This window comes from Atractosteus spatula, chromosome 2, assembly GCF_055471065.1.
Source record: "Atractosteus spatula isolate fAtrSpa1 chromosome 2, fAtrSpa1.hap1, whole genome shotgun sequence".
In the NCBI taxonomy this organism is placed as follows: Eukaryota; Metazoa; Chordata; class Actinopteri; order Semionotiformes; family Lepisosteidae; genus Atractosteus; species Atractosteus spatula.
Genome location: NC_142707.1, coordinates 18,385,345 through 18,409,620, shown reverse-complemented (window position 1 = coordinate 18,409,620; position 24,276 = coordinate 18,385,345). Strand labels below are relative to the sequence as shown.

General features: G+C 35.9%; 1 protein-coding gene across 2 annotated transcripts; it reads left to right on the top strand.

Moving 5' to 3' along the window:
- Nucleotides 1–1,601: 1,601 nt before the first annotated feature.
- Nucleotides 1,602–22,337, top strand: LOC148839391 (serine/threonine-protein kinase PDIK1L). Of its 2 annotated transcripts, XR_016089846.1 has the most exons (6): nt 1,602–1,638; nt 3,568–3,652; nt 4,292–4,903; nt 9,719–9,935; nt 15,899–16,382; nt 22,216–22,337. XR_016089846.1 is itself a non-coding variant. In XM_088909677.1 (5 exons), exons 3-5 carry the CDS (start codon nt 4,328–4,330, stop codon nt 16,123–16,125), a joined length of 1,020 nt encoding a protein of 339 aa, XP_088765803.1. In that variant the 5' UTR covers nt 1,602–1,638; nt 3,568–3,652; nt 4,292–4,327; the 3' UTR covers nt 16,126–17,085. The 2 variants fall into 2 exon arrangements, 1 of the variants encoding a protein (XP_088765803.1); XM_088909677.1 differs by lacking the exon at nt 22,216–22,337 and having other exon boundaries at nt 15,899–17,085.
- The last annotated feature ends 1,939 nt before the right edge of the window (nt 22,338–24,276 follow it).

Here is a 24,276-nt window from a genome sequence, read left to right as displayed (position 1 = left end):
AGCAGGGAGGGGAGGAAGAAATCTAAATCAAGAAAATGAGAAAGAGTAGATGGGTGGGTGGAGAACAAGGATCATGAATGGTACCCTAAAGATAAAATGGTTGCGTTTTTTTATGAATGATAAGGACAGCCTTGGGTTTGCTATTCCTAGGAAAGCAAGGTGGCATTGACCTCTTTTTAGATGTGACTTTGATATACAGTAAACAAGCTCCCATTAAGACTTTCTGCTTTTCACCAACAAGTACCGTTATATTGGAAACCACTATATAACCATAACTTCACCCCGCATAATTCTATTATATGGAACAACAGATACATCCTGCAAAAAATAAAGAGCATATTTTATGATTCCTGGTTTAATAAAGGTATTTTGTCAATTGTGCATCCATTAGAAGCTAATGGAGAAGTACAGTATATGAGTATTGTGATTTTCTTAAGAAATATGACAACGAGTGCAACCCAAAGCAATTTAAAGAAATTATCGATGCAGTTCCATCTGCTCTATTGGCTTTGGTAAAAATTACATAATCAGGAGTAATATACTTCCCCTATTACTGGAGATCAAAATTGGTCCGTACAATATTTTAGATAAAAAGTGCAACAATAAATACACCCGTGCAATTGTGCCTGAGAGATTCTTCTCAGCCATCAAGGAGAAAATATTTTTTTAATGATGTAGACGAGGATTCTCTCATCTCTGCTAGAACGGAATACATCACTCCCCCCACGCCACCAAAAACCAAAGACATTCATTTTAAAATACTGAATAATATATACTGTAGCCGTCCAAAGAATGACTGAGAAAACAGTTCAACTATGATTGCAACACCTGTATTTTTTTGCGAATCAGATATTGAAACAACGGAATTTTCTTCTCCTGTTATAATTCAACAGCCTTCTGGCGCTTGGTATCTTCTTTGCTGAATAATAGTATTATTCGTGTAAATTTAACTTTTAGGGATATTGTTCTGAGTGTTCCGAATCCAGACAAATACGTTCGTATAATTGTAAATGTCATTCTAATGTTAGCAAAGTTTTACATACATTAAAAAAAGTGCTTTAGCATGTGCTTTAAAGAATTCTCTAACTCACTTAAACTATACTCAAATTCACTAAAAATGTTTTAAAATGAGCTTGGACAGTTGGTTTACAAACATCTTCTGGCATATAAACGTATTTAATGTAACCTCTAATACCACATAACCTCTGTACTGTGGACAACGTTTTTTTTTGTTTCATTCACTTGATTTGATAACTTTGTTCTATCATGTTGTGACATTCGTATATTTGTATGTATATACCCCTGTTTGCTGTATTTTCCCTTTTGTATTTAAATAATAATAAAAAACCTTGAAAAAAATCGAAACTCATTACACTTCTCGGACTCAATTTTAAAACGCGTCACTTTCTGAAAGGTAAACTAATTGGAAAGCACCCAAACCTTAAGCTTGAGTGACATTGACCCCATCCAATCAAAAACTAGCTTTGAGGGTTAGGGAGCGGAATGGTGGACTTGTAACCAATTGGAAAACAGCTTGTTCCTATGTCTAGTAAGCGGGACGTTATGAAACATGAGAAAACGAATATCATTTTAGAAATGAGGAATATATTGTCGTTTTTTTTGTTTTTGATTTTTAAGGTAAGCGATTTATACATATATTTATTGGTACCGTAATAACTGAGCCTCTGCGACTGAAATTCGTATTCAACTACTTGAAAACACAGGCATGCGTGATAATGATTTTAACACCACACTCCTGGTGTAAGGTTGATTTCGAATAACGTTGCTAGAATTAATAATCAGAAAATAAGTGTCTCTAAAATATAAAATTAAGCAATGTCCTCTGTATTTAAACCTTAAAGATGGAGTACAATAATCTACAATGATTCCGCTGTCCGTCTTGAACGCTCTTTCGTTCATATCGGGTATCGTAAGTGATTCTGAGATTAAGTTAGTTTCTTCCTGTTTGATTTTTAGTGCATTATGTAATGGGGCTGCCTGCGGACTGTTTGTGACAGGACAGTACTTTAAAATTCTCCTGAAACTAAATTAAATTAACGCGCAATGCCGTGAGTCTTTACTTCTATAAAAAGATGAAAAAAATAAACGGTTGCAGTTTTTTTTAAAGTTTTTAAAAAGCTGCATCTTTTTATTGATCATAGTATTATGATTTTCACTTACTATTTTAGATGATAAAATCTAACGTATTTCACTTTATCAGTGTATAGTTTATAGAGGATAGGACAATAATAGCAATTCTGTTCTAACGTTCTTGCGCAATAAAATGCAGTTACATTGCACACTACATTGTACACAAATAAACAGGCTTAGCAAACTGTATAATAAAAATAATTATAACATTGAAAACTCCGTTGACTTTACCATAATTTACCTGTAGCATCATTTATTATTACTGTAATCGCATTTTCAGACTGTTTTTCAATTTCCATTGATTTTAACTAAAATATATAAGACACATTTTTCTACAACCTATCCAATTTTCTTCTATTATCCGTACCGGATTTCACGAAGAAGTTATTTAAATGCACGATTCTTAAGCTTTGTACACATTTACAATTATTTTAATTTTCTAAAGATGACATGAAAATAATATAAAGCACAGACATAATTACGTTGTATTATCTCAGTATATACATGGAAAGAAAACGAGCATTAGAGGTACAACTGGGCCTATATAATCAATGAGAGGAAGCTGAAACAATAAAAATGTGTTAAGGCTACATTACCCACTTTTTTAATATATTTGGTGCAGATGGCCCTGCACATATATTAGCATAGCTATCAATCACCTTTGATAGAAATGAAAAGAGATGTACTTTCTTGTGGTGAGTTATGTTTTTGTAGTCAGAAGATGCTTTTCTCTTCTCCCATAAATATTTCTGGAACAATGTGAATTAAACCACCGGGGGATGTAATCTTGCAATTTAATACTTTCTACATTGTTTTGATTAATATAAAGTTACTGAATCATGTTAATCATACTAAAGGTCAGTAAATCTTTCAGAAATATTCAGCATTATATAGTTTTTTATTAGTTTTTAGGCTTGGTGAACTGCTGTACTGTATTACCTTTTAGGCATTAATATTGATTTTTGGGGAATATGTTTTTTTTAAATATAGCTGTGAGTTATAATGTTATTGTAGCAAGTAGTAATATATTGTAATGTATCTTAGGTAACACATTAGTACAGAAGAATTAATAAACATACAATATAACAGCCAATAACAGTGGTCTAGTGCAAAAACCACACAAATTGCAGACTATAAGTATTTTACTGAAGTGGAAAAAGGATGTTTTTTTTGGTTAGGTCTCAATGAAAAGGTGTACAATGGCTTCAATACATAGCAATGTGTATATCTGATCTCCACAACTCATGTATTGTGTTATAATGACATTATTAGAAAAAGCTTAGGTTTTCATGGAGTGGTTTAGTGTAGCAGGATAACACCTTTTCATGCTTAAATGTCTTTTCATTTTTTTCATGCTTTTCCTGTTCATTTCCTGCATTTCTTTGCACAAATTAAAACTATGATCAATATTAACAGTGTACTGTTGGACTGTACACATGGGATTATAGAAGTCAAGCACACAACCCAGGCATTAAGTAAAATTCAGTGCTCTGGAATCCAGGTAAGTTGGATGGGCCTTATGGTCACTTCATTGTTGTAATCTTTTGGAATGTGCTTAGTCTTCCTTCACTAGAAATAACACACCCAAGAATTAAGCGCATGGAAAGTTTTATTGGTTTTGGTGTTTTAATCTTAGTAATTTTAAGACACTTGGGTGAGTGCCAACCTCCTGGTTGTAGAATGAGGAGGCTAGAATCTCTGTGCATAGTGAGGAGTGACCAAGGGGTAGCTGCACAGTTGGAAATGGGCTGGAGGAGGGATGCGAAAGATGTATGAGGGAGGGAAGGGGATTATTTATATATTTATAGTTTTTTATGTGAGGAATAATTCAGTATTTCTGACAGCTGAGGTTGAGTCAACGTGACTGTTGTCATTCCTCCCAAAGTTGTGTTATAAACTGCATAACGTCTGCTAGATCAGAGGTGATTTATTAACACTAAAGTTATTACATAAGTAAAGTACTGTACATGTACTTATTTGTAAGTACAAAATGAGCTTTAGAGATGGGTTATTACAACAAAAAGGGAAAACAAAAATAACATTAATGATATTTATGATTTTGTTAGTAATTATACTTAAAAAGAAAAAAATAAATGGTTTGCATTATTCTCCTACTAAAGCTCTTAATACCTTCTCACAGGTTGGAGGTGCTGCTCTGGGCTGGTGAGGGCCTGACATGGACCTGGTATACACTCTAGTGCAGGAGGTGGGCCGAGGGAGCTATGGCGTGGTATTTGAGGGACGGTCTGCATGCAGAAGACACTGGGAAAATGAATGCTGGGAGCGTGTGGCTATCAAGAGGCTTCCTTGCAGCAGCCCAGAAAGCATGGAGCTGAACCTTCAGGAATTGTGGGCACTGAGAGCAGCTAGAAGAAAACATCCGAATGTAATTGCTCTCCACCAGTGTTTCCTTCAGACAGGGCCCAAAACTTTCAAGCGCTTGGATATAGCTTCAGGCAGTCTTCCTTTAGATCTGGTGGAGAATACTTTGAAGGGCAAATTGCAACACCCAAGGGCAGAAGAGGACCCACAGTCCCACAGCAGTGTGCTCTGGCTGGTGATGGAGTTCTGTGAAGAGGGGGACCTGAACCGTTACCTCCTCTCCCGCTCACCCAGTGCCCACCTCAACCGTAGCATCATGATTCAGCTGAGCAGTGCAGTTGCCTTCCTGCATGCCCACCACATTGTTCATAGGGATCTCAAACCAGACAATGTCCTTGTCTCCCATTCCACATCTGGCCCCATCATCAAGGTAACCCATTAATCCATCTTTAACCACTTTATCCAGTACCAGGTCATAGGGTTACCATAGGGTAATCCCAGCAAGCAGTGTTCACAGCGAAGGATACACCAGGCCACCAGTCCATGACAGGGCACATGTAGACAAAACACCTGGGCGAATCTTGCCTTCCTGCACACCCACCACAAACCAGACGATGTCCTCATCTCCCATCGCCAAGGTAGCCTTTGATGGTTCTAACCACTTCATTCAATACTGGGTTTGTGGTGGTTGGAGGCTATCTGCAAGGCAGGATACATTCTGGATAGGACACCAGTCCCTCGCAGGACATACACAAACACACATACATCCTCACAACCAGGGGCAGTTTTTTCCAGAAGCCAGATAACCTATCAGTATGTTCTTGGACTGTGAGAGGAAACCAGTGCACCTGAGGAAACCCGTGTGAACCTGAGGAGAACATACAGTAGCACTGTGCCACTGTACCGCTAATAAAAGTAATCAGGCTTTGCAAATATAAAAGCTGGTTTTCAGCACAGGCTCTGCATTCTTCTAGAGTTATATGCCTTGAACAGTTTATCTTACTTTACAAAAATTGATTTGCAAAAAAAGAAATACCTCCTGATCTTAAAAAAATGAATAATCTGTAACAAAATCTTTTAGTCTATCATCTGGAGAGATTTGTGTCACCTTACAAGTTCATCATGTTCTTTGTTTGGATAATCATCAAGATGCTGTCCAATTAGAATCAGTCAAAAACAATCATATGAACTGGAGACACATTCATATGACTGTTAATAGACCTTATTAAGGACAAAAACTTTTGGCTCAAAATTTATACCATCAAACATTAGGCAATTTAAAACATACTTTATGTAAGGGGATAAAGAACAGTCTGTCATGTAGTCAGAAAATCCGATTTTAAAAGGAATGCGAAAGCTATAAGTATGTAAGGGGATATACAGTTAGCAGTTCAAAAAATGAGAGAGGAACATTTAGAATCATAGCATAAAATATTGACACCTGTTCTTGGATTACACCTTCTACATTTAGAAGTGTGGGCATAATTTGACATCTTGTGCCCAATGCAGTAACTGTAAAGAATGACTTCTTTAAAAATTCCTTTACAGGCGCAACATTTCTGAAATTATTTATTTCATACTACACAGTGTGTTATTTATATGATCTTTTTTCCATGTGGAGCAGTGTACATTGGTAAAACTAAAAGGCAATTAAGTGGCAGCTCTATCAGGTAATAGAATTTGACTTGTCCAGTTGATGCTCATTTTGCTAAAGTTAATCATTCAGTTTTATCACTTAGAGAGGTGTGTGATATTAATACTGTCCTTTTAAAGAGTATTTCAAAAGTCCTTTTTCATTTTAATGATTTTATAACCAATGAGCTAAACATTGAATCAGACAGATACACCTTGTATTTAAAGAACTCTTTTTGAACACTGTATATTACCACACATGGTACATTACAAATAAACAATTTGGATTTATCTACAAATTAATTAATTTGTATTAATCTACCAGTTATAAACAATGTTAAAGCAGATACAAGTAAACTAACATACACAATTTAAAAAAAGTCATAACCATTTGGTATATACACTACCTATATTATAATTGATTAACTCAATATTTGAGGTTCATTTTGTATGTTTTTAACTAATGTTAAGTAATATTAGATCTGTGTTGAGCCAAATGGGCATGTTTTGATGAAGGCTTGTTTGTACCAAAACATTGACAGCTTCACGTACATTATTATGGAGTAGAGATTGCATCCTGCCCATTTCATAGTTTAGGATCAAACACATGTAAACATGTTCATATGGCATGTACTGTACAACTAACTTTCTGGCCCCATCTGGTAGGCACATTTTTTTTGTTGCCATACTTATGTCTTGTAGTTGGTAATAAGTAAGTAATGATTAAGTAGCAGATGGATAATGGTAGCTAACTGATATTTCCTAGTTGCTTGAGCGTGACCTTTGGTGTTTGTCCAATCGTTTTGATTTTTAAGATGTTTACACAACGTAATGCTATGAATTATCCATTTAGACTTTCTTTGTACTTTATATCTGCAGGGTGGGGTCAACATTTAGTGAGAAGAAGCTCATTGTGGGAATTCTCGGTAATCCACCTCCAGTATCCTCCATCAATCTCTCTATTAAATACCGTTTTTTAGAATACCCCATCTGTCTTAACACCCTAACAAGGCTACATAACCTTAAGAAACACTTTTTTTAAATTTAGTAAGACCGAGTCTGCGTCAAAAGAATAGCTTCTAAATTTTGTTCTAAAGAGGGGTGTAGAGACATTTCCCCCCCCCCTCACCCCAGAGGTTCCTTTTCATATCATTCCTCCCTTTTTAATAGTAGATTAATCAGTGTTTTAATGAATTAATTTCCATGAACTGATTAAATACTTTGTTAATAGGGCACAACAACTACAACTGACTGTCGAAGCTGCTTGCTTTGATGTGCTGCATGTTCAATTAACTTCCAGCCTGGGGGTAGCGTGGTAAATGAGCTCCAAAAGAGCAGGTCTGAGTAAAACATTGCTGTAGATAAGAGAGGAAAGTTACTGGCTGGTGGATAAAAGAAGCTCCAGTTCCTTGTGATGGAATTTGTCTTATCAGCTCTAGCAGTGGTTACCTGTTAACTCTTCATATCCTGAAAAATTTGCAAGAAAAGAGACCGCTTCTTAAGAAAATACAGAGCTTTTTATTTTGAGTCTGCAACTGGCTTGAAGACATGTACTTTAATTTATCTATTCATGTAGTTCCTGAGATTGATAGATTGAATTCCTTTGTCTTGTTTTATGTGTGCTACATCATCACTACGTCAGTAGTTCACGGTGATCTGTCTATCAGACATTTGTTTTGTTTTTGGTACCTAAGTAGATCAAGGTGGTTAATTCCATCACAAGAATCCTGAGAAAACAGTAAAAGATATTGCATCCTGGTGTACTGTGTTAACAATGGCTCTGATGTAGCTAAAGGGCATTATTGAAAATATAATCAATATAATCTGCATATAATCGATTTTAAAGTGCTAAAGGATAGGCCTTGGCCCTCCTGTAACCCTGATTTAAAAGAAGCGGTTAGAATAATAATAATAATTGCTTACACTTATATAGTGCTTTTCTGGACACTCCACTCAAAGCATACCCTACCACCACCACCACCAATGTGCAGCATCCACCTGAATGATGCGACGGCAGCCATAGTGCACCAGAACGCTCACCACACATCAGCTATCACTGGGGAGGAGAGCAGACTAATAAAGCCAATTCATAGATGGGGATTATTAGGAGGCCATGATCCGTAAGGGCCAATGGGAAATTTGGCCATGATGCTGGGGTTACACCCCTACTCTTTTCGAGAAACAGACAGTCAGGATTTACCGTTTTACGTCTCATCCGAAGGACGGCGCCTGTTTACAGTCTAGTGTCCCAGTCACTATACTGGGGCATTAGGACCCACATGGGCCACAGAGTGAGCACCCTCTGCTGGCCCCACTAACACCTCTTCCAGCAACAATCTTAGTTTTTCCCAGGTCTCCCATCCAGGTACTGACCACACTCAGTCCTGCTTAGCTTCAGTGGACTGCCAGTTTTGAGTTGCAGAGTGATATGGCTGCTGGATGGGTAATGTTACAAATTAGTTTGTTTGTGATTTATGCTTTTTCGTCTGTGGTGGACAAAATTAGTGCTGTCATGAGGTTTTTGAAGCTGGAGAAGTCACAAAAATTACAGATGTCTTTTAAATGTTTACCCTATGATCAGGTATTCAGTATTAACAGTGCCTTGCAAAAGTATTCACTCCCCTTGGACTTTTTCACATTTTATTGTCTTACAGAATGGAACCCTGTTGTATTTAACTGAAAATATTTGCCACTCTGGGGGGGTGAATACTTATGCATTCAATTATTTTCTGGTTTTTATTTTTAATTAATTTAGTGATTTTTTTTTCACTTTGACATTATAGAGTACTTTGTGTTGATGAGTGGCAAAAATTCTCAGTTAAATACATCATGGTTCCATGCTGTAACGCAATAAAATGTGAAAAAGTCCAAGGAGTTTGCAAGGCACTGTACATTAGCCTTATTTTTTCAGCATTTGTTATACTCAACTATGCAAAAACATTAATCTGGTATTCACAATTAATGCAGTTACTTTCATATGGGATAATTTATATTTATATACATTTTTACAGGATATCCCAGAAATAAATTTCATTTGAATGAAGAGACATAAACTCTTTGCTTCACAACCTGTTTAAATTTGTAATTTGTAGTTGTCCAGTGGATTCCTCCAGCCATTAACTAACATGCATTGTAGTTTCTTTGTGAATCAAAACACTGAATAACAGCAGCAATACTTCCTTGTAGTTTCAGCAAATGTCAGAAGCAAAACATGGGCCTCCATCTGGTGAGTTCTGAAATGGGAGACCTCTAAGGAAAATCTATACACAGTAAGTGCTGCTGCTCCAAGTGGCTTTGGTGGACCAGTAAGTGCCACTGTTCCCTCTGGACCAGAATAGGATGCTGCCCCAGTATGGTGATGGGACATTGTACTCAGGGAGTCCTTTAAATGAGATATTCAGCTAAGGTCCTAACTGCTTGGTCCCATGATCCTGTGGCACTGTTCATACAGTACAGATTTGTTAATCCCGGTCAAATCCCACTTCAGTCTTGCACAATATGGCATCCATAAATTACAGCATTGATTTGGTAAGTCTGTAGATCACTTTTGGATGCAAACCCCTTAGAAAGTATGAATTATTACTATGCATCTCACAGGTGTTCCATCTTTCAGGTGGCTGATTTTGGACTCAGCAGGGTTACTCAGAGTATTGGTGAAGTCAGCCAACAGTGTTTCTCTTCCACCTGCGGCTCTGAATTCTACATGGCACCTGAGGTCTGGGATGGGCACTACACTGCCAAAGCTGACATCTTCTCACTGGGTGTCCTGTTCTGGGCCATTCTGGAGAGGATTACCTACTTTGAGGATACCTCTGGCAAGGAACTCTTAGGTGAGTGACAGACCCCTCCTGCTGAATTTTTCAGGTCCACATTTCTTATTGCGGTACATTTCAAGAAAGGTTCAGTTGTTAATTATTATTCTGTTTTTTTGTTAGATAACCTTTTTGTGTGATTTCTCTGATTCATTATTAAATGTAATGGGTTTTTTTGCATTTGCCATTAATACTGTCCCAATTTAATGTACAAACCATAACAAACAAAATATAACATAAAAAATGGATTTCTTGCAAAAAATAGGAGCAGTCAAGCAATGCTGTCTCATTTTTTGAGCTAGTAAAATACAGCCTTTCCATAAGAACAATTATTGCAAATAAACCAAGTGCAATTTAAGAGTATTTTATTCTTTACCCGGCTTCATTGTATAGAAGTTTGGCTAGAGATAGATTCAAGTTAGTTTTGCTGGAATGGAGGCTCTTTGCAATAAAAAATCTCTACAATATAAAGAAGGAACGCCAAGAGACAACAAGAAGATAAAGTATATTCGTGCTAAGTAAGATAGCAACTTGTTCAGGAAAGAATTTAGAAAACCCTAAGACCTGTAGTTAACTTTTGTTTCCATGTATTTAATGTATTGATAACTGTTTATAACAGAAGAAATTGCAGTGTGTACCTTGATGAACGGTTTTCTGTTTAGAATCCCTGTTTATGTTTCTTACTATTTTTATTACTGTTACAGCTTGTGATTCAACTGTTTCACTAATGAGTACTGACACACAAAAGACACCCAGTTCCAGTGTCTTTTTTAAACAAAGTTCTGTAAGCTTTACCAGCTTCTCCAGTTTTTATCTTTTATTTTTAGCAATTTAGCGCATGGGAATTTAGTTAAAACCTGCAAGAGATCTACTTTCTTTGCTATTACTAGACCCCTCTTGTTAATAAAAGATGTTGAATTTACGGGCTTGTACATCTGACAAAAAAGAAAGAATCGCTTTAACCCAAATAGTGAAAAGAACATTATAAAATTGAAAGGCTGGAAAAGCTCATTTCAAAGAGCATTACGCATTTCCCACTGCTTAATTATTTTTGTAATTTCCTTTTTTTGTAATGTCTTGCTAATCATAATAAACAATTGAATACATTGCAATAACACACTCCAATAACCTTGCATCATTTATTTGCTAAATTGTTATGTGCTTCAGCAAATTAGCAATACATCAAGCGTCTGATCCAGTTTCTTTGATGTTACGATTTATGGTGCATTCATGGTTTATTGCAGCAGAACAAGATGGGCATCATGTGTTAACCCAGACTGTTCACCTTTTATCTCTGTGTAATAGAGTAGTTGTTTCTCTAAACAGTGTGTGTCAGTTTGCACTGCAGGTGTGCCAGATAGAGACCATTTGAGAACAAACAAATATGCTGTCATTTACTACTGTGGCTAATTTCTGTTAACCTTGTCTCTCACTCACTTTCCTAAGGACAGCAACAGACATTTATTCTTGAAGATGAGCCAAATTTTCATACATAAAGCATCCATTTATGATTGGTCAGAAGACGTTTCTTAACATATAAGGTGTAAACAAAGTCAGAAAGTTAGGCACTTAGGTCAGCCTTAGGCAGTTAACCAAGACCATATTTCGATAAGAACCTATTCCCTTTCATGTTGCTAAATCACATGTAGGATACATGAGTTACACCTCCACTTAAGAGACCTTAAAGAAACCTTGGCCAGCCAGGAGTGTACAAAACCGTAGAACAGTTCTTGAGGACCTAATTGTTAACTCTTAACAGGCAAAGGTTCCTTCAGTAGGCTGGGCAAACGTTCCGAGGTCAAATTCTTCCAGCACGGGGGTACATTTAAAGCGGAGACGACGGCACCGAAATTTTTTGGCGCGCCTTCTCTTTAAAGCCCTGGCCAAATATGAAGACAGTACGTACAGTTATAATTCAAACGGAATTAAAAACTACACATCCCAGTTACCATGGTGGTGCTTGTGATCATTGCGTTTAACCAATGAAACAGGGCGAAAAATCAGTCACATGACTTTGGGGCAGAGTTTCGAAAGCTTAACCTATCAGCAACAAAGCGAAATTTACACGATAGGCTACCTCAAACTGTCAGTTACACGACTGTGTATGTCGCTTAAGCCACTCCTATTTGGCATTTTAGTTATGGAGGCGAGAAGACGCCCCCCCCCCCCCCACCCCTCTGGGTCCGTGATTTGTCGCCATCTTTAACTGTTCCGTGTCCGAGCCGTAGTAGCTACGCGTACGAAATAAAGTTCATCCCAGCTATAAAACATATATATTTTTGTGGTAAGAGGGAGCAAAACATCAGTATTTACTGCTATTAATTACTGTACGATTTATAGTTGAAATCTGAGCCTAAATATAAAGTTAAAATCTCGACAAAGCAATGTAGGAAATACAGAGAAAATAAATCCTTTCTGACATCTAAAATCAGTTTCGATCAAGGTCTCTAAAACGAACAAGAAAAAGAGGATTTTCGGAGGGCAATTACACTGTGTTTATATAGAATAAGTGATTTATGAACAATCTAATTTCTTGTTCGTTTAAAACTGAAATGTCAGCTGCAAAAGATCGCACCAGAAACGGCACTCTCTCTGCCTGTCATAGACGTTCAGGAAAGGCTGAATGAAGTCATGTCAAGTACAATAATTCGGTGATCAATAATAACAGTTGTAGGACAAGAAACAAAAGATAGTGAAAACTTAAGCTTTTTAAGGCTAAAACTCAAATTCATTCTACAAATTAAGGCAAATGAAAATTCAGGACGTTAAAGTGCTAGAGGTGTAAAAACTACAAAAATGCACATGAGCAAAAAGTTTTAGAAATGGAGGAGATGTTGCTTTGAAATAAGCAAACAGAAAAAAAGCCATGACTATAGTGCAGAAGAGGGATGCAGGAACACTTGCTTAGATATACAAAAAAATCACAAAAAGGTGTATGTTACAAAAGAACATGCAAACATGTTCATCATGTACATGAACATGTACATCAATTTCCCTTCGCGATCAATAGTTTTATCTATAAACATGAAACAGAGTGAGGAATCAGAAAATTAGCATGCATAAAAAACAGCAATTCTGTCAGTGAGCCCTAAATGAATTAATAGCAACCATGGTTTCATGGAGGGCTTCTCAGATAGTTGGGCATTCAGGTAGATTGCCAGGTGAAAGGATTTGTAAACATATTTTGTTAAAGCAAGTCAGTTTTTTTCCACAACACATAAAATAAATTTTTCCAAGAAAGTTTAGCCTTTGTCACTAATGAAACCACTAAATAAAGACATAAATATAGAAATCTTAAGATTTTTTTTATTCAATGTTGGTAGCAGGATGAACTGTCAGGTTGAGCTAAGTGTATGTTTTGTCGCAGAGTTGCTGCAAGATGTTAACAGTGAAAAAAGGTATTTAGAAATGAGTTATTTCAAGAAGAAAATTTTCAGAATAATTGCAAATCTAGCAGGATAGAGAAAGCACAGAAAACAGGCAGTTAGATTGATCAGATTAGTATGAAAAGTAATTTAGCAAAGGGAATGAGAAGAGTGACAAACTAGTATACTTTAGATCTTTTTTTCTGAACCAGGGAAAATCTGATCATGTTTCTCTATAACAATAATAAAAAACTTTATTTTATATACCACCTTTAAAAGTGGCATCTCAAAGCAATACAGTAGATGTAAAAACAGATAAAAGGACCACAGATTACAAAGTAAAGGGTACGTGACTGATATCACTGGGAATACAAATTGAGAGCTCTGGGGTGCAGCTAGAGAAGACCCTGTCACCCACAGAATGTAGATGTTCTTGAGGACAGCTAGAAGACCAGAGTCAGACGGACAAAGGTGGGGAGTAGACAGATAATAAGCCATATACTGTAAGTACTGAATGAGGATGAGGATTTTGAAGTTGACTCGAAACCTGATAGGTAACCAGTGCAAGGACTTGAAAACAGGTGTAATGCATCCCTGATAGGATTCTCGCTGTCATATTCTGAACATATTGAAGATTGCTCAGTGTGGATTTAATTTCCCCAGTGAACAGGATGTGCATTTATTAATTCTAGAAAAAAAGCCTTTCTTGATTTCTCTAGTTCTTAGTTTCTCTAGTTCCCTTTAAAATAAACTATTATTCCACAATGCAGAGTATTACATGGCCAGTATTTACACATGATATTTGTGATTTAAAGAAATTAACACAAGCAGCTTTTGGAGATTTAAGTGTTGGCTGAGTTATTGCAGGATAAAAGACTAGAGATGTTGGCAAGAAGAAGATAGTTTGGGGAAAGCTGAGGAATACACTTATAACAAGAACACTTCCTAATGGGGTTAGGCATACTTTTGATGAAGATGATGAAGTTAACAGACTATATGTTTACATAGATACTGAAATAAGGATTGTATTTTAGATTATGTGTAGTTGCTGGCATTGAACTGTGTGTTGGATGCACATGAATTGAAGTAATGGGCAAACATAGCTGATGCGGATCCACAGAGCCAGCATATTAAGATGTTTATAATTAGAGGCAATTTGTTTAAATAACTAGGTATGGATACTGATGTGCAAGAGAGGTGGAAAGGCTGTTTCCTTAAGCTTCCTTATGTTTTGGAGTGCGAGAGGGAGTCATATCACACATATGGAGAAAACCCATGTAACCCAGAGAGAACATGCAAACCCCACACACACAGGATGGCAGGAATTGAACCTAGGACCCCAGTGCTGCAAGATAGCAATGCTAACCACTTCGCCACCATTATAAATGGATGGATATCTTAGTTATCTTTCTAGTTCACAGGTTTGCATGCATAATTTAATTTTGAAAGCCACTGAGACATCAGGCACTACTGTTGTATTTATGAAAAAGAAACAAAACAAAAAGCATACTAACAACTGTGCCATCCTACTCCTTAGTTAATACATTTTATTATTCATAAACAGTTAACATTGTTAGCAAAATATTTTGAATTATATTTAACCCTATTTTTTCTTTAGTTTCGTATTTAACTTATTATATGATAGTCAGATTTAATGTATATTTGAACAATGAAAATATATTTTTACAAGATGCGGGGGAAAGTGCAATAACTTATTACAGTGCTAAATTTAATATTATTGATTGCTAATAGTTTATGCTAACACCTAACTTTCTTAATTAGATGTATTTAAAACAGTGAACTAAGTGTAACATACCATTCAGATATACAATCGAGAATAGTTTTGTGGTGTTTGTATGGATGAAACGTTTCTAAAATGTGTAACAAAATTAAAGACGATTAAAATCTGTAATCTTTCCACTTGTAATGTCATTAGACAGAACAACAAGTTTCTGCTTTGTCTAAGGATGGTATCAAAAAATAGTCTAAGTGGTGAGAAAGTTGTGCTTAATGATAATTAAGGGACTTAAAAGTAAAAAGAGATGGTTCATATTGCTTGATTATTTTAAAAACTAAGTTATAAGTGCAGACGCGATTGGTGCCATAAGCGCTCCAGGCAGTAGAACGTTCGTTCTGTACTGCTGAGCTCCGCGCCTCCTCCCTCTCTCGGTGCCGCGCCCCTCTCTGACGGAGCGCAGTGGGCGGTACGCTGTTTTCAGAGCCTCTGATTGGGAAAAAAAGACCTGCTGATCAGTTTCACACACCAGGAAGAGAAAAGAATGGGATTTTTTCTCTTCGAAACGTGTGTTGTCTTTATGAAATTCGTGTATTTTAAACATTTAATTAAGAAGTAAAAACCTTACAGCGTACACAAAGATTCTGAGCTGATCACGAGGAAGAAAAATCACCCATTTTTCGCGCATAAAAAGTGGTTTTTAACTCTCGAAACCCGTTTTTATAGGTTTTAAAGTCGTGCGATGTCTAAGTTAAGCAGGAACACATCATTATATCTCATTTTTTATTTCTTTTTAAAAAAAATAAAAATCGTTTGCCCAGCCTACCTTCAGTCCTATGAGAAATATTTTATAATTGAACCAAAGTGTGTTTCCGATACAGGAGCATATGTCTGTCAGGGCCGAAGGCTGGTGCCTATTGGAGAGGCCCTGCATGAGAACCCCAGGCTGCAGTTCCACATCCCCCTGAAAGTAAAGAGATCCATAAGCACGGAGCTGAGGACGCTGCTCCAGGACATGCTGGCTGTCGATCCTGACCAGCGACCAGACGCCATCCAGCTGGAGAAGCAAGTCAGGCAAGCCATGGCACGAGAGAAAACATCTTTGTAGTGACTGATGGCAAGATGTCCGTGACCAAGGGCAATTCGTCTGAGTGAAGTCTGATTTCATTTTTATATCCCGAAAGGCCACTGCCTTTGTGCTGTAGTTTTCTGATTTATACGGGCATTTCTATTTACAACTTTTACTTTTCTGTGGGTCCAGTGAAAATACGTTTTAAACCTATTCTTTGTTACAGTTTTCGAAAGTTTAAAGACATTCACTGAGTTGACGATAAAGGAAAAGTTTCATCTTTCACCTCTTTGAAGGTAGGCCGGTCAGAGGTATATGTCTACATGTCTTCATTCTCCATGTTTGTAACTACAGGTTTCACAGTTGTGAGCTGAGACACAAAAACACCTACAAATGGCAGTTCCAAATGTATTTAAGTGTATAATCCTCTGCTGAAAAAGTGTGTACGGTATATACTCTGTGTAGGTCTGATAAAAGTATTAGAGTCAAAGTGTCATATGGATACACATTCTCATGATTTTGTGTTGTGTGCTTTTGATCTGTTCTGCTTTATTGAAAGAAATCAGATGCCAAATGAAACGCTGAAACTTACCTTAGCTGATTCTTCAGCTAAACCAGACAGACTTCTCAAATTCTCAAATATTGTCAAATCTTGGGGGTGCAGAGTTGGTGGAGCCCTATTCCAACAGACTCACAGCTGAAATTGCTGTGAAAACGGCTTCTACCAAATATTAACACTTGGGTGAAAATGTATACAATTCTAATATTTCATTTTTTCCCATTAAAAGTATAAAATATGTGGTGTGAGAAACAAAGTGTCAAAGTGTCATATGGATACAAATTCTTATTATTTTATATTGTGTGCTTTTGCTCTGTTCTGCTTTATTGAAAGAAATCAGATGCTCTTCCTGAAGTCTGAATTTTTGGTGGGGGATTTAAAAACTTTTAAAATGTAAAAGTTTAAAAATTGCCAAGACAATAAAAATAAAAGCAGGTATCTATACAGTCTTTGCAGCACCTGTGGATACATTAATATATGTTTGAAAACTGCAGTTGTTTCTGTAGGTAGTTTCAAATAGTGGATGCTTCAGTATCTCTGAATTTAACACCCTTTGTAACAAGGGACAATATACCCTTATCTTTTTTAACCCCCCTGGATGTAAAACACAAGGACACATTCACCATTGGTGTTTGGTGCATTTTGTTTATAACAACAGCACAGTTTTAAGAGAAGTCTAATAAGCACACTTAGTTTGTTCAAGAAAATTTCAGAAGCTAAATTAAAATATTAACAAGATAAAAATACTACCATTTCTATAGCATCCATAGCCCAGTATTCAGTCCTATTTAGCCTTGAAATAAAGGGTACTTAAAATTCTAGAATTATTAAATACGTGAATGACTTGCAACATAAAATTGAGTTCTTACTGTGTTATAACTAAAAATCATGTTTCAAAGAAACTGTTCAAAATTAGTTATTTCGAGACCAAGTAATTAAGAGAATTATATCATTTATTATTGTTAGCGTAACTAGTGGGTCTAAAAAGACACCTTTTGACAGGATGAGGTTTATGTTTGAGTCTGAAGTTTAACCTTCATACTAAAGGCACTTTCTTACACATCTTATATGCTCTATATTTCCACATGGCCTTAGAGTATAGAATATCCAGTGAAGAAGAGTTTCCTGTGTTCATTGTCTGTGTCCATTTAAACATTAATTTATGTAAAGACATGAGTTAGTATTGACAATTTCACCAAATGGGGAAATTAATGTGTAATATTACCTTAGATCTGTTTTATACATAGTTGAAGTATAAAATCATGATTGGGTTGTATATAGTCTTTCAATAACTTCAAAGAATGGAACCCATCTTTAGAAAAGCTGCATCCTTACAATGCTAAAGCTACAACTATGCATTGCCAAAGTGAATATGATTATTTATTTGTTGTGTGAAGTGTTTGTTTTTTCTTAATTGCTCTTGAGTAATATCAGTGTTGTAAACTGTCAAAAAGAAATTATATATTGGTTATTTTGCTATAAATTTTGTATTTTTGTAATTTTTGTAAGTTCTGAAAGACCGCATTTCCTGAACTTTGCATAAACTCATAAAGTTAATTCTTTACCATAAACATGAATGATGGGCTGATTTATGCTGAAATACTATATTTATCTTCAACTTGTGGCACACTGACTTGCCTAATCAGAATTGTGGTTTACAGATGAGAAGAAAATGTAAACCTTCACAAAAGAATTATTTTTGTTTATCATTTCTGTACATTTACAATCAGGATTCTGCAATCACATTTGTGAACTCAGAAAATGGTGGTAATACTTTTTTATTTGGCTGTGTATATTTATACTGTAAACATGCATGTGGGATCATTTGTACTGTGTGCTTCTGTAGTGAGGTTAATTGCATGAACTCCACACTGATAAGAAATGGAGCACATCTTGGTTTAAAACAAGGAAATGTAGTACAGCACTATAAAAAGAAACTAATTGACAAAACACAACCTCAAAAAAACCCTGCAAAGAATTAACTGTTTATTAATGCTTGCACTTCTGACACTTCAGAAGATCTTTTTACACTGGTTTCACCAGTAAATTAAAGAAATTGAATTTCCTGTATTTCTGTATTGTCCCATAATACATTTAAGTGCCCAAGGCACAATTACAAGTCCTAGAGCTCATTACAAATTCAAACAAATGCTTGTGGGCAGTCAACTTTGGAGTAATTGTAACCTTATCATTCTATCCAATGTTGAAGTTGTATGGTAGGAAACATCAAACTGGTTCTGGAGGAATGTTGTTCAGCAGTGTCTTAAGTAAATGTAAATCACGAGTAGTGTCTGACCTATACAGAAGAATAATGATTTTCCTCAAGATCTGCTCCCTCAAGGACTAGAGTTGGAGCTTGGAGACCTTTTTTATAATACTTATACTCTTGTAAATAATGAATCAAAATGCATGTAAAAGAACAAAAGACTATTAAAAACTTGCCCATTATTTTTGATAAATCTGTATCGCGCTTAGAATTTCACATTTTTCACATACAGTAAGTGAATCGTTTATCCTCTTGGAATAAGCCACATAATTTATATTGCCGAGGACTTATGAGTTTTGGATAATGATTATGAATGCATATCTCATGAAAAGTACTATCCATTTTTCAAAAATAATTTCTGACAACCACAGTGGGGGTGTAAGGGTCTGACTGCTAATTGTAGGTAACACTTTTAACTTTTCATTTGATAAGTGATTAAATCATGTTTTATCCGTTTCATACTTTGATTTGTTGAGGGTGACAAACAGCAGGGGTGTGTCAATGTCAGGTTCTGTAGAGCTACAGTTTCTTCTAGAAATATTTTAATGACACCTAACTTCTTGTACGTGATGATTTTTATGTATTTTTTAACACAGCATTGCTAGGTATTATATAGGTATGTCACATTACAAGAGCATCTTTCAAGTCAGCAGTTCTAAAAACAGAACAGTCAGTTGCATTTTAATCTTTATATTTACATGCAAATTCATAACATTGTCATTAGACCGCACGTACAGTACCCTACCTTTGTGGGGGGGAAAGTACCAATTTTCAGTCTCTAATAACCTTTTTAAACTAATGCATCCAATTCACAAATTCATAAATACATAGTAACTAACAAATGTGATGCAAAATTACTTTTAGTTGAGCATCAGTTTTGAATATGCCTGGAAACAGTGAAAAGGGTTGCATTAATCTTTAGTCCAGTGTTTCATCTCAGGTGAGTGTTGTGGATATTTTCTTAGTTGCTATGAAGTGGTTATTGTCCATTTTGTCTCCTTGTCAGTTCTTCATACTTTTGTAGCCTTGATTTAGATACTGCATTCTTCTATACAGTGTCTTGCAAAAGTATTCAGAGCCCTTAAAAGTTTTCAAATGTTGCTAGATAACAAACCATATTAGACATATTTTTTTAATTAGTATTTTTATTGTAGACTTTTATTGTAGAAATGTATGATCATTCATTAAAGAATTTCAAATTTCAAAGTTGATAGGTCTCACCTTCTCATTCTAAAAAAGGCCCTCAGCTCATAGAGCAGCAATTCACCCCGGTCTTAATTGCCAAGAAAGCACTGTTAAGTACCTTAATGTTGATCTAGTCTGTAACATCTGATGTACTGCTGCCACTTTACATCAACAGAAATAATTTAATTTTCTTAACATTTTTAACTGTTTCATATTATTTTAAAGTATAATACCATTCATCTTGCCAGAAAATATATACTGCAGTAGATTAAACATAGAAATGTCAGATGCATGTAGAGTTTGTTTATACGTAGAGGTAAAAAAAAATGTTTTTATTATATTTCTGAGAATGCAGGAAGGATCACAAGTGATTCCATGATATTTGGTTCCTATAAAAACATGATACATTGTGCTAAAGGTATTATATTTCCCTGTAAATTGGCAACATCCTTCTTTATCAATATATTTTTCGTTACCTTTAATTTTTTTTAAAAGAAAAACATGGTGTACCTTTTTTTAAAAAACTCAATTTACAGTAGTTATTGGTCAGCTCACTTTAAAGTTGCTTTAACTAGATTCATGAAAGTCCTGAACTGTATTTCTTTTGGGTTGTGTGCAAATCATATTCTAAAAGGTATTTGAAAAAGAGTATATCGTAACAATTAAGTTTAGTATATTCACATTTAAAAAGTAAAACATATACACAGCCAAATGAAACGCTGAAACTTACCTTAGCTGATTCTTCAGCTAAACCAGACAGACTTCTCAAATTCTCAAATATTGTCAAATCTTGGGGGTGCAGAGTTGGTGGAGCCCTATACCAACAGACTCACAGCTGAAATTGCTGTGAAAATGGCTTCTACCAAATATTATTACTTGGGTGAAAATGTATACAATTCTAATATTTCATTTTTTCCCATTAAAAGTATAAAATATGTGGTGTGAGAAAGAAGTCCTCATTGAAGTGCATGAAACTCAGGCACTGGCGCAACAAACTGAACAAAGTTCAAGGGGGTATAGGACTACAGTAAACAACACTTTTTACTAAAGTATATGAAATTGTTCATTAAACAAGACACATTGTTTAAAATGTATGCAAAATGACCACACTAAAAACAACACTGAAACTTTTCATTTAAATACTATATGAGATTGTGCATATTCAATGGATTTCTCCTGGTGCTTTTTTTCATCAGTCTTTTCATATTCTTGTTCTCTACTCAGGTGTCTCCTGTACCTTTGGTGATTTCTGCTGTACACACATGGTATCATACACTTGAGCAAAGTGTGATACCACCATTTCTTCTTCTCCTAAAATAAAGATTAACATTGACAAAACTCAGAAGCACTCATCTTGAAAAGGCATATAATGACAAAGGTGATTCAGTGAAATCAAAACAACACAGAATTTTTCTGTGGCACTCTGGAGTGGCTGTTCATTCATTTTTGTTAACACACATGCTTCTGCCTCGTCCAACTTTTGTCCTTCATTCAAAACACAACGAAGCGTGCCAGGCACGAGACAAAATAAGTGCTCATGCTGAACCCCAGTCAGGCAGGGATGACTCGAAGACGAGCTGGTATCTAAAAAAGATGCAGTGTTGATCGTTTGGCTTCAGCAAACAGGATACTGAACAAAGAGAAATCAAGTGTAAACTCTGTCTGAAAGCTGTTTCTGCACCCAAACGTAACATGAGCAACTTGTTTCATCACTTGAAACAAAGATGTCATGGAATACGAAGAGTGCATGGCCAAAAAAAGAGAGAGACTGACAAGCACGCTCATGGCCGAAGTGATTCCCCCGTAGTTTGGACACCCCTGATCTACAGGATAAGCATAATATAGGAGTAGCGAGATCTGCCGTTTCTTAACATGGCAATTTAATTGTGCTCAACATAACCTACAAAATGAAGAACTGAGAAAGTGGTGCTCTGATATTTCTTTCTGTATTAGTGGAAGATCTTTTCAAGTGACTCTTTTACAACACTTAATATGTGCACAACTCCATCATGTTTTGTTTGCTTTTCTTTGACAGACGAACAAAACAATGCAAGAATAACCATACTCTCTGTTCCTTACTCATTTCTACCTACCTGTTTGACCACTTTGTCTCCTTCAGTCAAGACAGGGTCCTGGGGCTGACTCTGAGCAATCTGAGAAGAGCTCTCTGTGATCTTCTCCCCTACATTGGCTACATTGTGCTCTGTTTGAAATCCAGGGATCACCTCCGGTAAGTTCCTCTGTCCTTTTTGGGACTTGAATGGGTAGAGGAAATATTGTGACTACATGTCATTGCCATGCACTGATATGTTCTGGTTTGTGTTTGATTACTGTAGGCGTTCAAGTACTTTCTTTTTATTATAGATTGGCAGTGTTTGAGATGGTAGGAACTTGTCATATTCTCAACTTACTTTCTTTATGAGACTCTGAATGCTCTGTAAACATACTATTTTAGCAATTATTAGAAATCCGAAAGCAGTGTTACCTGTATCATTTTTTTTCTTGGTAGTAGTATTGCAGCTCCAACATCAGCACTTAAAGATTGGTTTGTGATGATACTTGTCCTTGGAGTTAGTATACTCTTAATAAGTCAAGAGAAATGTTACGTAAGCATTAATTCACTTTTGAAAGTAAAGTACTTGTCAAGTACTTTGAAGGCATTTGTTGATACTTTTAAGCACTTCCATTAATTATTATTATCATTATTATTATTATTTGATTAGTTATTACAAGTCCAACATTCTCTACATTATCTCACTCCATATTCGGAATGTGGGAATACAGTTGTTTTAAGGAAAAAAAATGATTAAGGAAATGCCACTGAATATACAGTAGCTGCACTCTACAAAGATGAATTTGCTAATTATTCAGTCAGGGACACAGCTTATACTTCAGTAGTCTTAGATCATTTAATGATGATTATTATACATTTATAACTGGAAGAAGCCCCATATCCTGTTCATTGCCCCTCTTTCAGTCATGTGGATTGACTTATACCTGAAGTGGTTAATTCTCACCTTGACATCTCAAAGAACAACTGAATCTCTACCAAGGGTGAATGCGTCCTTCCTCTTAATGTCTAAAATAAAAGGTTAAAATTCATTGAAGTAAAATGCAACAACCCAAAATGTTGGGGAGGTCTTTTCCACAGTTATTTCATATGACAGTGCTTGGAGTGAAACTACATGACCATGGTGAAGAAGTAAAAACACTTTACCTTGTTCCTCCTGACTGATGTCCTTATGCTTGTTTTGCACAGTTGAGCGTTTTGTGTCTTGTCATCTGTGTAGGCAACAGCCCTCTTCCCTGGGATAGAACTAAATGATATTTAGACACGTTAATTTTACATCTCCATTGCTCACATTGATGTGGATATTATTGTAATGCTCTGTTTTATGGGCTTCCCAAGAAAACAATAAATCCCTTACAACTTGTTCAAAATGCAGTAGCACAGATCCTTACAAAAACAAGAAAGAGAATATCACTCCTGTTTTGAAAAAACTTCACTGGTTACCTGTATTATCTAGGATAAATTTTAAAGTTCCTTTACTGTCTTTTAAAGCTCTAAACGGCCTAGCACCTATGTACCTTACTGAATGTCTATCTATCTTTAAAGCCATCCTCATCTTTATCAGGTACAAAGAAAAGAAGGTAGGCCGGCTTCTGTTTGGAATGTTCTATACTACATAGCTGAAATTGAAGTAGTCAGGCTGCAATAATAATTTCAAACCTATGGCTGCTTAGCCTGCACCAAAGGCCTCTTAATACAATATCACTTCATCGTTAATTCTGGCGAAGAGTCTTAAGAGAATATCAAAGAACATGTTGCTCTTACCTTTCCATTCCAAGAAATGCCCTCAGCTCGGATTGCAGAGATTTACCCCTCTGTCTCAAATTCTGAGAAACATAGACACGATTGAAAAATTACCATTTATTAAGATTCACATAACATCACCAGTCAACATTTGCCACTTTACATCAATAGAAACCATAGAGTACATGAAATTTCCAATCATTTTTCTTTCAAGGTACAATACCAATCACCAATATCAATTAGTTCGCTTTAATTTTTTAAACCCCAAGTTAACATATTTTGTGCCTTTCTCTTAACTTCTTTGCATTTCAATTCAGTTGTTTGTAAGCTTATTTTACGGTTGCTAGGTTCATGAAGTTCCTGAAC

What these genes read in the sequence shown, in the direction of transcription:
- LOC148839391 (XM_088909677.1), top strand. Translation starts at nt 4,328, where the DNA reads ATGGACCTGGTATACACTCTAGTGCAGGAGGTGGGCCGAGGGAGCTAT. An exon ending in CATCTGGCCCCATCATCAAG is followed by an intron (nt 4,904 to 9,718) that starts GTAACCCATTAA and finishes TCCATCTTTCAG; the next exon opens with GTGGCTGATTTTGGACTCAG. An exon ending in CTCTGGCAAGGAACTCTTAG is followed by an intron (nt 9,936 to 15,898) that starts GTGAGTGACAGA and finishes TTTCCGATACAG; the next exon opens with GAGCATATGTCTGTCAGGGC.